Raw genomic sequence first — 15,009 nt, 5'->3', positions numbered from 1 at the left:
GCCACTCACCGGTCTCTGTGTTCTCATGCTCCGTGTCGGTGAGCGTGAGGTTGGAGTTGGCCCGGCTGGACAGGCAGGAGCTGCGCCCTGACCGTGTGCTCCGGCCCCACAGGCGCACTGGGTGCTCGGGGGACAGCACAGTGTCTGCTTCCAGGTCTGCATCAGAGCTGGCCCCCATGGAATAGCCACAGTGTGGGAGGCCAATGTCTGTCCGGTAGAGGGTCCCATGAGGGGGCGTCATCTCCCCAAGCCCCAGTTCACGCAGGGTGAAGTTAGTGCCTGAGAGGAGACAAGATAATCATGGTGAGGATGCGGGCGGGGCCGGTTTTCCCAACCAGAAGCCCCTCACCGATGGATTCACTGCTCACTTTGCCTTCATGGTGATGGCTCCAGCCACCTCCTCTGCCTGCAGGGCTCTTTCTGCCTGTCCTTCCCCAGCCAAGGGCTGTGCATCAAAGCTGACTCAGGCTGCCCTCCTCTGTGACGACCCCCCCATCACCTGCTTACACTTAGGCGTAATTCACTGTCGCCCTCCCCCAGTTCCCTCTTGAAGATGCTCTTCCCAGAGCTTTGAGATGGCAGAGCTGTCCGCCACTTCTGCTGAAGGTGGCTTCCACACAGGCTGAGGCTCTGTCTTGTTTATCTCCCAATTTCTATGCCTCCAGCCGAATCCAGTCGTGTCGAGGCTCTCAGTTTAAGATGTCTGTTCAACTGCATGGAAGGTTTCTGGTTTCCTCTCTCAGATGGGACTTGTCAACAAGTCCAGAACAGGACAGAAACTTCTTGGATGAGCCCTACCTTCGTTGTTTCCCTAGAACCAGGGGTTCTTTTCTGGCCAGGCCAGGGGAGCCTGGAATGGGAGACGGTTCAGAAGCTGACTCAGCCATGACCTGACATATCTGATGTTAAAGTCGTGAAAGCTTCCCACATTAGTGGGTAAATGATGTGTTCAGGATCTGAGCCCCCTCATGCCTCCCATACTCTGACCTGGCTACTCCAGCCACTTCTCTTCCACCCCCTTACATTATCTCCTCCAGACCCAGCTGCCAGACAAACAGTTTCATGTCAGCAGGCCCTGTACCTCAGGGACCTCTGGGCTTGCTCAGTGGCCAGGCAAATGTTCCGATTGGCTGGGGTGTGGGCCAGACCAGATGTTAGATACTTTGAATCTCACCCCTGTGCGCCATACTCTACTCTGCTCTCCTATTTTTCTCTCCTTCTAAGAAAAAAACAAAGTGCACGTTGTAGCCCCAGTCCCCCATCTCCTCTGCAGGTTTCTGGCTGCTGTGCACGCTCCAGCCCTGCCTCCATCCCCTCCCAGCTCACACCACGCACTTTACTGGGTTAATCCTCTCAAGAGAGGCCACTCACGTTACAAAGAATGACTGCTATGCTAAGTGAAAACCCAAATTTATTTGCTATAAACAGCCTGAGCCACACTGGTTTCCATATGGCTTGCCCTCCATTCCCTTTGAAGCAGACAGAATTGGCATCAATACCAGCGAGCTGAGGTGTCCTGAGAGAAAAGGAATGCAAGGTAAGGGCCAACTCCCGGAGTTCAGGGAGCCTGGTGAGACCACTGGTGAGGTGGGAGATTTATTTCTCCATGTGTTCTGTTTTACGACCTTCGACTTCTTTCCCGAGGAGCCTAGAACATGGCTTTCCATCCCACCTCCCTCGGCACCTAACTATGATCTTAGACTTGGGGTCGCCTGAGCTTCCTTCAGTTGTGGGGCAGAACCCGTGCCTTCGTTCTTCAAAGGGTCTTTAAAGATCCCAGATGACAGTTTGCAAACTGTGCTGCACATGCTTGTGCATGCTTTTCACAAGGACCACAGGGGCTTCTTTCCTGAGCCCGGTGTGCTAGGCTTGCATCTGAGCCGCTGGCTCACTGAGTTCTGTCAAGCACAGGGTGGGCAGAGTTAGAGGAAAGCTTAGAGGTGTTTTGTCTCTTCCCTTCCCCAAGGCTCTGAGGTGACAGTGAGTAGTGGGTAGCATCTATAAAGCATCAGTTACATGCCAGGCTCGAGGGTTGAGGGCATTGTTCACAGTCCTTGCAAATCCTCGAGAGCACCCTACCATTAGGTGCCATTATCCCTCTGCACAGGTGAGGATGCCGAGGGCTGTAACAGCGGCAGAGCCAGAACTCAAATCCAGATCTGTCCGATGCCAGAGCTTGAGCTCTTAATCACAAGCCGGGAAGAGCTGTACAGCCGTCATTTCTTAAGCCTGGGATGCAGCCTTGCTAGTGGGGAAGCTTCCCTGTGGATCCAGGCCTGGGGGAGGGAGCAGAAACGAGGCTGGAGGGGTGGGGGTGGGGGGGTGCACGCAAGCGCTAATGTCTGCATGCCCCTCTTACTTGTTTGATCTTGCATATATGATTCAATACCGGGCTGTTGTGAGGATTAAACAGCATTGCTAAAACATATCTTCACTGCGTCGCCTGCTGCGTGGCTGATGCTGTCTGTGCAGGGGAGTGGCACACAGCAGAATCCCAGTGGACTTCTCCCATTGTAAAGGAACACGGTCACCTACCAGGCCTCACGGGCACCTTGGAGGTACCACAGCAGGAGGCCATCATCCCTGCAGGATGCAGCAACAGTCCAGATGGGCTGGGCCATGGATGGTGGTGTGTGGAGAGGTGGTGGAGAAGGATAAAACAAACAAACAAAAAAATGTAGGAAGACAAAGAGGAAACTGAGGAAGGTCTCCTGGTGCCAGGCTGAGGAGCCTGGAGTCAGTAGTACGTGGAATCATTCTCAAGCTTCGCTGTGGCTTGTGGAAGAGAATGGCTTGAATGGAGCTCTGGGAGTGGATGGTAGTTGAGGACAGCCTACGAGCGCATGTAAAAATGCGCAGGACCAGAAAGTGGCAGAGGGAAAGGAGAAAAGGGGCTGGCTGAATGGTTTTCTGGGGCCGGATGGCTAGACTTTGGTGAGGACCAAGTGGGAGGAGCCAGGGAAGGAGGGTCTGACACCAAGATTATCTTCCAAATCACTAGGTGTTACAGTCTAACCTTCAGAGCAGCCTTCTCTCAAGGTCACACACAATGACACAGGAAGGTGCTAAGATATGCTTGATGAGCGAATAAATCCCTAAAGCAAATCATGCTGACAACTTAAAGGTGTCATCCCACTGAGGCCTCCCTCAGCAGCCACTGTATAAGGATGACTGCTCATGGCCATCTAACCCAAGAGGACAATGTTTAGCAAGAAAGTGTGACTCTGGACTAATCCTGGAGGCCAGCCTCCAAACTAGGCAGCTAGGCCAGAACACATCTGTCCTAGCAATGAACTATATAGGTCAGGCTCTCAATAGACCCTGGGGCCAAATCAGCAGGAACTTGCATTTTTTTTTCTGGGGCCACCTCCCTGTCCAGCTCACCTGCGTTTTCACCCAGGCACATACCTGCCTACACTGATCCTCAACCCACCCTGTGGTGTGCACTCACCCGCGTGGCAGAACTCCTCTGTCTCCTGTGGTACCATGTCCTTGACGCGGCTGCCGTAGGCTAGTCGAGCCTCTTGGTCATAGGCCTTCAGGGTCTCACTGGAGCTGTAGGACTTCTGTGGGGCCTTGCCCTCCTCGCTGTCCGCCGAAGAGCTGGCGTAGCGGTGCTCAGCATCGCGGCGCCGGGTCAGCGAGCGATAGGGCTTCCTCTCCTTCACGTCCATGGCCTCCGGCTCACGCTCTTCCACATCCACAAACTGGGCCCTTGCTGCGCTCAGGGCAGAGTGGTCTGCCGTGGAGAAAGCAAAAGGAAGACTGAGCCCCAGATCTGGACAGGGGAGGCAATGCCAGGGTTTAGCCTGGACCCAACGTTCTCGTGAAGTAAAGTGAGTCAGGAGGCTTCTGAGGAATGGGCAGGCTCCAGCACTCACAGTCAGGGTACATGGTGCCTCTGTTACTGGGTTTACCTGAAGATGCCCCATGCCCTCCTCTAGGACAACAAAGATCAGAGGGTGCTGGTACCTAGTGACAGCTGGAGGCAGGAGATGACTCCCTGTTATTTCTATCATATCTCAGCTGAGAGAGGCCTAACCCTAAACATAGGGGGCTCCGTAAGAAGCTGAGAAATGGCTGACTATTGCCAGGCCAGGAAGTAAAAACATTTCTTCAGTTATCACACTGGATCACTGTAGGTCTTTAGACAGTATTACTCTCTCCACGCGGATTTAAACAGAGGCTGGCTTTACACTCCCACCAGCAGTATATCAAGGTGTCCTCCCCTCCATATCCTCACCAGCATTTGTTGTTATCTGTTTTCTCGGTGACCAGCCATCCTGAGTACGCATTAACACTACCCTGAGTTTGATCTTGCCTAGGTCCACACTGACAGCCTGAGAGTCTGTAGCTTAACGGCATCTGCAGTCTCCTTTCTGAGTCTTTCTTTGACTCTGGGGCACATACACAACCTTTCCCCATCCCTGAAAGGGCCAGGCCTTCAGTCTAGGAGGAAAGCAGTCAACAAGTGAGAAGACTCCTTTTTCTTGAGGTCTCCAACTTCTTCAGTTCTGGCTTCCCCTTGTTCCATTTGTCAGAGCAACAAGAGCGTACAAAACATTCACTTCTTTGCTGTTTTGCTAGAGAAAAGGCTGAATAGGAGCTCTCTGATAAGTGGAATGTACCCGGGGTCTCACTGCCTGGCTGGACTCTGCCAGCAAGGGTGGTGCTCAGTGCCTGCCCCCGATGCAGTTGGTAGGTGATGGTTAGGGGACGCCTTCCGAAATTTTAAGACAAGCTGGGGATTTTAATTTTGAAATAAAATGTGTAATTTTAAAATATAATCTTTTAAATTTCAATTTCAAAATACGTTGCAGGCCAAACAGAACCCAATGGTAGGCCAGATTTGGTCTGACGACGAGCAAGTCTGCCCATGGCCAATGGCATCTGCAGCATCCCTTCCGCTTTTCCCTCATAAGCCTTCAAAGGCTCTCTCCAGGGGAGCTCTAGCTCAACTCCAGTGCAAGATTCTGGCCACTTTCGTCACGAGCCCTCTAGATCCACTCAGGTCAACCCTGTGCCCTAAGCTAGACACCACAACCAAGGAGATGGTCTGCATTTGGCACTCCGTATCTCTGGATGTATTATGGATCCTGAGTGTTTACTATAGAATTTTCCTGCATTGTTCAAAAACATGTATGACTTTGGTCCCTCTAGTAATGCCAATTTTGCTACTACTGGCTAGAGACCAAAGTTGTACCTAGTTGCAGTTAAATGGAATTGATTTCTAGGGGTCTTAATTCTCAAAGCATCCCTGATAATTGAGGAGGACACACAAGAATCAAGTCATATCACTAAGGGCCAAGACTAGGCTCCAAATTTTGCTTTCTTTTACAAATATTTGTTTATTTTTTTAAATTTTCTGTGTATGAACGTTTTGCCCGCAGGTTTATATGTGTACCACATGCATGTCTGGTGCCTGCAGAAGCCAGGAGATGGCTTTGGATCCACACATGGGGATTCTGGAAGTCTGCTCTGCCATCTCTCTAGCTGCTGGCTTGGTGCTCTGCCTCCCAATACTGGCTGTCAAGACCGTGTTCTAGGGGTCTGAGCAGTAACCAACCAGGAAGACCAGAGATCATTCAAACCTTCTATCCCAGGGTGTTTAAAATTCCTTGACTGTAATTCTTAGTTTTAAAACCATCTTGTAATGCATCCCATATATACATTGGTAAGTGAGTGTATTTATGGAGTATGTTACTGGAAGCAGAAAATGTACAGAAGTTACTGTATGACAACTAATGCTTGCTTATAGTTTCCATGTTAATCTAATAGTTTTTTTTTAAAGATTTTTTTTTTAATCTCAAGTGTGTTCTTGTGCATGTGTGCTTGTGGAGGTCAGAAGAGGGCGTCTGATTTCCCCAGGGCTGGAGTTATATGGTTGCGAGCTACCTGACACGGCTTCTCTGAAAGAGGAACAAGTCCTTTTAACTGCTGCGCCATATCTCCTGCCCCTCAATCTTTTTAATTTTTAAAGAAAGGCCGATTATCACTCTTTAAATTGATATTATGACCCAATAATGGCTTTTGACCCCCAGCACTGTTCTGGTTTAATTTGGGTGAGGATTTATAGCAACTACTGCATCTGTCCCTTGTGGCTTTTCCAGCCCTAGAGTGATAGAAATGCAGCTGTATGAGTAAGCACACAATAAAGGTTAGCCATCATGAACACACATCACTGACACGGCTCGTAATCACACCAAATTAGCACCAACAGTAGCAAATATATTTGTTGCAGAAGCCAATATCAACTAGGTGCTTACTTTAACCGCTATCGTAAGTGATGACGTGTCAGATCCCCTTGCCAATCCTGCCATGTGAGTCATGGAACTATCTGAAAATTTCAGTTGAGGAGGGTGACTTTCCTGCCCAAGTTCACACAGCTCCCCTAGAGCCCAAGTTCTGGCACGGAGAATTGAATTTGGCACATGGTTGCTTGGATGGTTTGTTGGACGGTTTTGACTTCCTGGGCTGTGCCAGTTGAATTTCCAAAGCCATCATTCTGCTTGTGCCCTCTTTGTGTCCCTGCCTAGCTGCTAGGACCAATTCTAGCTTATTGACCAAATGAACTTCTAGACTTTGAGCATTTCATTGCATCCCAAGAAACACATTCACTTCCTTGTTCACTGTGCATTCTCCTCACCCTGTTGGACATGTTGTCTTTCCCAGGACACACAGGTAAGTGGACACTGGTTTTTAGTCTACTTTTCCCCTTGAAAGCAGGCCTGGTTTTCATGGTCTTCACAGATACTCACTGAGTGAATAAGTGAGCAGAGAACTGTTTGGCACTTATTCCATTCCTTCTGACCCTAACAAGCCTTTGGTAGTTCAATTTAGTTGAATGTGTAACAACTAAACCACTTGAATATAAGAACTAAAATAGACGTACTTCTTAAACGTGCCCTTTAAATGTAGTAGTCAGCCTGTGTAGAAAGCATGTGTCCCCATATTGACTAGCTGGGTGAGGTGACTTTAGACAAATTACTTAACCTGTCTGTGCTTCAGTTTCCTTATCCACAAAGCTCCCTTTGGCTCTTCTGGGGATTAAATGTATCAATATATGCCTCCAGCACACAATTAATGCTCAATATTTATATTAACTATTAATGTCAGAACCCAGTTTTAAAAGGCGTAATTGAGAAGGCGTCAACTAGATGTCAGTTACCATTGAAAGAGGGACACCTCACAAAGCACAGGCTACTAAGGCTGCTACGCTAGTGGGTGACAAGAATATGGCTACCAACTCAGACATCCCCAGGCAGGGAGAGCCCGCCTTTCCCCCTTAACATAGCACAATTCAGTAAATATTTACTTTTCTGAACAGATAAGGGGTCAGAGAGAGTTCACACTTAAATTGCCATTTAGCTGAAACCAGAAGGGGTTGGGCGAAAGAGGAATGAGATGGAGAACTCCCTGGAAGCAAGCAGTGACCTAGGGCTCTTGCCAGAAGGATGGGGGCTTTCTGGAGGGTGCTCACTCCCACCCAGGGCTCTCTGATCCACGCATGGGTGAGAAAACACGCTGCTTCAGGAGAAACACCTGTTATTTTCTTACCCATTGCTATGACTTGAATGTACTTTGCGTCCCTCCACCCCGACCCTCTCCTTCACACCACTGTTGTATTGATGTTATTTGGGAAATAATTAGGTTCTGATGAGGTCCTGAGGTTGGGGGCCTCCAGATTAGATTAGTGGGTTTATAAGGAGGGGGCAGAGAGACCTAAGTCAGTTCTGTTCCCACATTCTATTCTGCTGACGTCCTCCTCTGTCACAAACAAGAAGATGCTCACACAATGTTCTCTCGTATTGCATTTTCCAAACTTTAGAACTGAGAAACAAGCGGCAGCCAGCCTGTGGCCTCTACAACAACTCAGAAGACTGAGGAACCAAGCAACCTCTCCACTGCCCATAAAACTCAAAAGGAAAAAGTATTCCAGGCCTTTCTACACCCGCCCCTTTAACCCTCTTTCCATGTCCTTTTACTGCCCCAGAACAACTCATTTCTCCAGTCTCTACCCACCACAGGCGTCACTATTTCAGTCCCTGTGCTGATCAGCTTTTTTGTCAGCCTGACACAAACTAAGGTAAACTAGGAAGATGGAACCTTAATCATGAAAACCTATCCATCAGATTAGTCTGTAGGCAAGCATTTTCTTTATTAATGATTGATGGGGAAGGCCCAGCATACTTGAGGTGGTACAATCGTTCTGCAGGTAATCCCAGTTTTTCTTTTCTTTACTCTTCTTTCCTTCCTTCCTCCCTTCCTTCAGAACAGCCTTGGCTGTTCTGGACTTGCTTTGTAGAACAGGCTGGCCTTGAATTCACAGAGATTCTCCTGTCTCTGCCTCCCCGAGTGCTGGCATGACAGGTCTGTCCCACCACTCTCGGCAATCCCAGGTTTTAGAAGAAAGCACACTGAGCAAACCGTGGGGAACAAAGCAGTAAGAAGCACCCCTCCAGGGTCCCTGGTTCAGTTCCTAAGCCCAGTTCCTTGCCTTGAGTTCCTGACATGATTCTCCTTCACGATGGATTATAAACTTGAGATAAAATAAACCCTTCCCTCCCCAAGTTGCTTTGCTCACAGTGTATATCACAGCAGCAGAAGGCAAGCTAAGACAATCTCCATAGAGCTCCCTGCCATTACTCAACCCTGCTATGCCCTGTCCTGATGCTACTCGTCATGTTCGCCTGCAGAGGGGGCAGAAGGAGATGAGCGGTTGGAGTGTGGCTGCTAGGAGGTCCTACTGGTGTTTCCCTTGCTCCTTTTATTCTCTGCAGCTCTCTGTCCCCAGCAGTTTCCTCCAGGTGGACTTTCTACCTCAGGCACACCGTCCTTCCCCATGCAGATCTAGGAGGACTCCTTTCCTGCTCTTTTGAGATCATGGGCATCTTCTCTTGGCTGCTTCCTTGTGTCTGCCACACTTCTGTCTCTTAATTAATATCAATATGGGGTGAATCTCTTTCCTGTAAGGATCTTGTCATGCGATAGGGCTCCACCTCTAACTAGGTGCTTAACTGTCAGCCATCAGCCTCATCATCATCATTCCTTTCATCATAACCATGCTTGCTATGTTCTCATTAAATTCGCCCAAGGAGACATGAACAAATATCTATATATGCTGGTAGGGCACCAATGATACACCCAAGAAGTAATGTCACTCAAGTCTACCTTGGTTGCCAATGGGTTTAAGTGGGGTTACTGTCAGGAGTATGAACAACTTTCGAGTCTCCTAGCAACTGTGAACCTGCCTGTACATCCTCAAACAGGGGCAGAGACTGCTGTGGCTAGTATGTGGCTAGTGTGTGACTAGTGTGTGTCCTTGCTGTCCTCAACATAAATGGTTCCAGTCTTGTGAAAGTCTCCTCCAGGTAATAATGGCATCTTTGATTTCAAGAAGTGGCAGCAATGTCATGCCCAGAGCACAGAGTGCTAGAACAATTTGCGATTAGCTGGTATGGGGTGAAGGGCTTGATTGGCACATGCTGTTCTCACTGTTTCCACCTCTGTGACTTGGTTCCATTTTATGGGAGAAGTAGAGGTTTAGAGAAGTTAAATAGCCAGCTTAAAATGACAGGAGGGTCGTCAAGGGCTCCCCATGCCTTCTGTCAGAGCAGGATGAGCTGCGGCCACCTCCTAGTTGTGTGACTGGTAAGGTCTCTCCAGCCAAGATCCTGCTTTGTTTGGGTGCTCTGGCCACCGAAATGTGCTGCGCTGCTATAAGGGATTAGGAAATCATTATGATTAATGCCATTGCCCTCATCATCACCCTCATTTTTTGTTTTTTATTTCTAAGCAAGATATTCTCTAAGAATGCAACCCATGCACTAACTTAAACAGATAGAGATGTTGGCACTGTGGTGACAAATGAATACATACCTAAGGAATAAGGGTAGGCCAGCTCTAGGCCTCTGGCTAGGTGAGGTGTCTGTAACTGTGGCTCCAGCTGAAGCTGGCAGTCAGGTAAAACACCAGTTCCTATGTGAGAACACTGATGTTGGCCACACCTCGAAAACAAGCAAGGCCTTGGTGTGGGCTCAGCTGTTAGCCCCTCCTGGGTGCAGCTCTTTGAGATTCTCCTCCGGCCACATCCTAAGCACCACAAAAGTGCACTGAGAACAGGAGCTTTCCATGAGAGCAACAGAGCAGTGCCCGCCCTGAGCCGGTGTCTCCGGAGATGATCAAGACCTTGTAATGGTATCTTTCTGCCTGGCTAGAGTGCCGGCAGAGGGCCTGTCAGTGACAAGGGCTTTGATAAGATAGCAGCTGCAGTTACTTAAATGTCTGGTAAGAGTCTGACAGGGGTGTCAGATGTGGTCCTTCAACGTTGAGAGAAAGGGTGGGGGACCAGAGGACAAAAGAAATGGGTATGTATTGAGCACAGAGTGTAGCACAGTGTAGCACACTGTCCCACATTTCTCATCAGGGAGACCAAGCTAAACAGCCCTGGTAATTGACTCGGTTTACACAGTAGGTAAAGGACAAGGCTAGGACTTGCAACCCAGAACTCTTTCTAAAGTCAGCGTTTGGAATTTATTGTGTGTGGGTTTGTGATGTATATACGTGTGCTGCACCACCTGGCTATAGAGGCCAAAGGAGGATATTGGATGTGCTGCTGGAACACTCTCCACCTTATTTCTTTGAGACAGGGTCTCTCACTGAGCCTGGAGGTAGGCTGGTGACCAGCAAGCTCCAGAAAGCCTCATAGTGTCGGGTTACAGGCTGTTGTACAGTCATCCTTTCAGCATGAGGGATTTGAATTCAAGTCCTTAGTTCATTCAGAGCAAGCACCTTTACCACATTATGGTATTCTCACTTTGGTTTGCTGTAGTTTTCTTTTACAGTGACCACGCTAGTCTTGAAAGGACCGGAAGGTTTGAATAGGTGTATAGATTCAGAATAGCATTTCAGATAGGGAAAGAACCAACAAAGAAATACATCAGAGTTAGAGTTCAGTGGCAGAGTTCTTGCTTAGCTTATGCAAGGCAGTGGGTCAAATCACCAGTACTGGAAACATGAAACTAAGAGATGCTGTGTATGCAATCAGTTCATGTTGAACACTATGACACACACCTGCAATTCCAGCTTCTGGAAGGTGGAAGCAAGAAGATCAGGAGATCAAAGACAGCCAGCCTTGGCTACACAGTGAGTTTACAGCCTGGGCTATATGAGACCCTGCCAGAAACAAACAAAACAAGTAAACAAACAAACAAACAAATGAACAAACAAAACTAAATGCTTTCTTGTGTCCTGGTTACTGTGTGCATATTACTCCCAGTTCCCTTGGCAACAGGGCAAGCCTTCTCTTAATTTCTATTATCTCTTGTTCTTGTTTTATCAATGAGATAACAAAAGCTTAAGGGGGCTAAAGTGAATTACTCTAAATCACATGGTTCTCTCATGTCTGGTTCTATATTTGAAACAGAATAAAATGTTTAAAAATCAAGAAAAACATCGAACACCTAGTATCATATGCCCAAGTCACTGGGTAAATAATTGCTAAGTCTTCTTTCTTATCTCAGTGCTACTTGGGGCCCAAGCTAGCATCATAGGAGTCTCCCTCTGCCTCCCTTCAGGTGTCTTCCCTCCTCACTGAGCTCCGAAGTCTTGCCTCAAGCTTCATTTGAGGTGTCAGAGGTCAAGACTGGTGTGGATTGCTTAGCTTAGTTTGGTAGAAAAACCTGGGCGTGAGGCTTGTGCAGAAGGAGCAGTCTCAGAAACAAAGCTTCCATGTCTGGGGAGAACCCCACATCTGGACCTTTCAATGGCTTCCAGTTGTATTTACACTGAGATGAGGCATCTGTGAGGGAGACCTCCACAGACAATGGGGCCTGGGCTGCAGTTATACGTCCTCCTGCCCCGGCCCACAGGGAAAGGGGCTGTTATCACCTGCTTACCCGAAACCAGCCCGGAAATTGACTGAATTCCTGCTGGGCTAAAATTTTATCAGTTTTGCTTAACATAAGCGGAGGGTGGTATTTTTAGTTCCGTGTGTGTCAGAAAGGCCCATAAACATTTCGGAGCTAACATGTGTTCTGCAGAATGAGAGTTCTGGGGAGTAGCTTGGCATGACTAAAAGCATAAATCTTATTTTCCTTCGCCTTTCAAAGTTTGCTCTTAGAATCCTTTGTTTTCAGCTGGGAAGGAGGAAGGCCTGGTCTTTATCCCGATGCCAGATTCTGTGCTGGACTCTGCAAACCAAGGAGGAAGGCATCATCATCTCCATGTTACAGATTTGGGAAAGGCTTACAGCATCAAAGAAATACAAGTTCATGAGACGCCAGGAGCTCTGGCTTCCACATTTATGCTCACTGTTATGACACCCAGATTGCATTTCTCTAGCCCTGTCACTATAGATGACCCCTTATCTCAAGCAGGGGGGACACGGATATTAAGAGTGGTGCCTATGGAAAGGTGTTCGTGCATAGCCTCATTTAAGCTTTACACATTTTACAGATGAGATTCTGGGACTAGACAGGTCAAATACTTGCTTAGGGGACCACTTTAGGAAGGGAGTACAGGCAGGAGTCATTCCTCAGCTGTCCTATTGCAAGGCTCAAGCTTTTAATAAACCTGTCCTGCATCCCACATGGTCATCCTTATTCAAATTTGTACCAATGATTGATCGCTTCATTTTTTAAATAGCATTAGTCCTTCCAGTGGCCCACTTAGCCACCAGTCTGGTCTGGGCTAGGCAAAAGGATTTCACAGCAGTTTCTTGGTAGTCCACACTGACTAGCACACTGGGCCAAGGAGAGGGCTTTCCTGGGAGTGAGCTGGATGGAGTGTGGCCCTGTGCCCAGCCTGGCTGCAGGGACATCTCTAATCGGTGGCTGGCAGGCAGGTGACAGATGGTGCCACTGTCTGCAGGAACCATCTTGCCTTCTGTTGGAGGCTTGTCAGAGGCCAGGTATCAAAGGGCAGAGACTCTGATCCTGAGCCAGAGGCTTCCTCCTTCAAAGGGCTAGGCACGCTTAGGACTTGGGGACACAACAGAACCTCAATGGGCAGGAGGTTTTATGATGGCTGTGCTGTTTACATTCCTGCTCTGTTGTCTTTTTTTTTTTTTTTTTAATCCTACAGCACTGATCAGTCAGAGTGCCTTTCACATTACTGCCATCTGAGAGTTCAGACAGAAGGTAGCACTCACATTGGATGCTTGATGTCCCTTGGTCCCATTTCTACTAAGTGACCATCACATGACCTCAGTTCTGGAGACTTGGTTATTTCTAGGGACAGCTCTGTCTGCCAGCTTTTAGTTCCTGTTATGAAGCCAAAATCTGCCTCTTTTCCTCTATAGGCCTCGGCTCTCTATTCCCCGGGATTCTAGGAAGTCTGTCTAGTGTCTTATTCCCCAGAATAATTTTTCCAGACTAAAGATAGGGCCAATCTGTGTCCTTGAGTTCTCTGCCAGAGGGAACTTTTCTCTGATGATCTTCAAGCCCTTGCCTTCTTGGTAATTTGCCCTAGATTTGTCTGCTCTGGTATCCTGTCCCTCTTCTAACCAGGCCCTTAGAAAATCCTGGTGTGTGACCTGAGGAACTGGATCAGTTTGGGTCTCCAAGGAGTCACAAAATAGTCAGAAAGTCTAGCATACCTACCCTTGGTTCTACTGCAGAGGACGCAAAGGAACAACTGACAGATGCCTAGAAGCAGAGACAGAACATCAACTTCAGGCCTCTGCTGCCTGGGAAGATGGTTCCTGAACTGAGCCATTAGGCTGACTTTGCAGTTACCCAGGGACCAGAGAAAAAGATGCTCTCCACTGTCCCTTGGCTCTCCCATTGTGTGACCAGGAACCACTGGAGCCCTTATAGAGGGATGCTCTCTCTGAGTGATGCTCTCTCTACTTACCTGACCACTGCAGAACTTCTCTACCTTCCCCCAGGAAGCTGGGGCCATTGGCATCTCAAAGTCAGATCCACCCTAGCCTCAGGGGTTCTTTGTCTTCCAGGACTCTAGTTCATGAACACCACCTTGGGACATTGTCTGCCTCCTTCAAAGTTCAGCCCGATGACTAGTTCCTCTATTCTTCCTCCCAGGAAAGCCTTGCAAGAGTCAAAGCAGTCTTATTTGGATGCCAACTATGCACAAGGTTTCCAAAGTCTTCCCGTCGCCAACCTTCAGTGGGCTTGGTCCGCACTATGAAATATTCAGAGCAGATTTGAGGTGCTGATTTAATTGAACATCCCCTACTGTGACTACTGTGACAAGCCTTAGCCTGTAATTATCTGGGGCTCCAATCAGGCCTTCTCTTCAACAGATGGGAAGGAGGAGTCTGAGGGAAACTAGACTCAAGAAAGAGTCGAGCTTTATAGCCCAGGCTAGACTTGAATTTGCTGTTCCCCTGCCTCAGCCCTCTGTGTGCCTGGGTTACCAGCATGCTCTATTGTACTCAGTGTAGCATGGAGGATTCTTCAGCCTGAAGGGATTATGGGGGGGGGGGGCTCCTCACCTGTAGAAGGAACTGGTATCTCCTTCTTTCTGTCCTCTGTCACACTATGGACCCCAGTCCCAAGCAGCTATGAAATGATTTGGAGATACCCTTTCCCATCCTTTAGTCTCCAGGTCACAGACTGTTCTGCCAAAGCCACCTGAAGACCCCTGGTGACATGCTTGTCAGCAGCACTCAAGACACACCCTCCTTGTGTCCTGCTCAGGTGGCTACAGCCCTAGTCCCCACCAGTCTAGCCATTTCCTAATGTACCTTCCAAAGCCACTTTCTCTTTAGAATACCTCTTTAGTGTCTACATGATTTCTGAGATTTGTATATAGACAGTAATGGCCTGTGATCCCAAGAATCATGGGAAACTGAGGCTCAGCTACATTCCAGAAGAGTGAAGGGCCGAGGTTGTCAGCTTCTCCTTGGGTCCTTCCATAGCCTAAGTTTTGTTCACTATACAAGAAGGTGGGCATAATATCTATGCCTGAGGACTTTCCTGGCCTTCCGTAACACATACAGACACACACACACACACACACACACACACACACACACACACACACACA

At 48.4% G+C, this 15,009-nt stretch overlaps 1 protein-coding gene across 2 annotated transcripts in view; it reads right to left on the bottom strand.

The window, feature by feature from the left end:
- Tenm4 (teneurin transmembrane protein 4) overlaps positions 1–15,009 on the bottom strand; it is a 697,438-nt gene that overhangs the window by 354,348 nt on the left and 328,081 nt on the right. For both annotated transcript variants that reach the window (XM_055623346.1, XM_055623347.1), the window contains exons 5-6: positions 3,452–3,739; positions 10–279 (exon numbers count right to left, since the gene is read on the bottom strand). In XM_055623346.1, the coding sequence (XP_055479321.1) occupies positions 10–279; positions 3,452–3,674 (493 nt within the window). In that variant the 5' untranslated portion in view covers positions 3,675–3,739. The remainder of the gene's footprint in view (positions 1–9; positions 280–3,451; positions 3,740–15,009) is intronic.

This window comes from Psammomys obesus, unplaced genomic scaffold (assembly GCF_907164565.1).
Source record: "Psammomys obesus unplaced genomic scaffold, mPsaObe1.curated_primary_1811, whole genome shotgun sequence".
NCBI classification, from domain to species: Eukaryota; Metazoa; Chordata; class Mammalia; order Rodentia; family Muridae; genus Psammomys; species Psammomys obesus.
The sequence above is the reverse complement of the archived record's forward strand: the minus strand, read 5'-3'. Positions and strand labels throughout refer to the sequence as shown.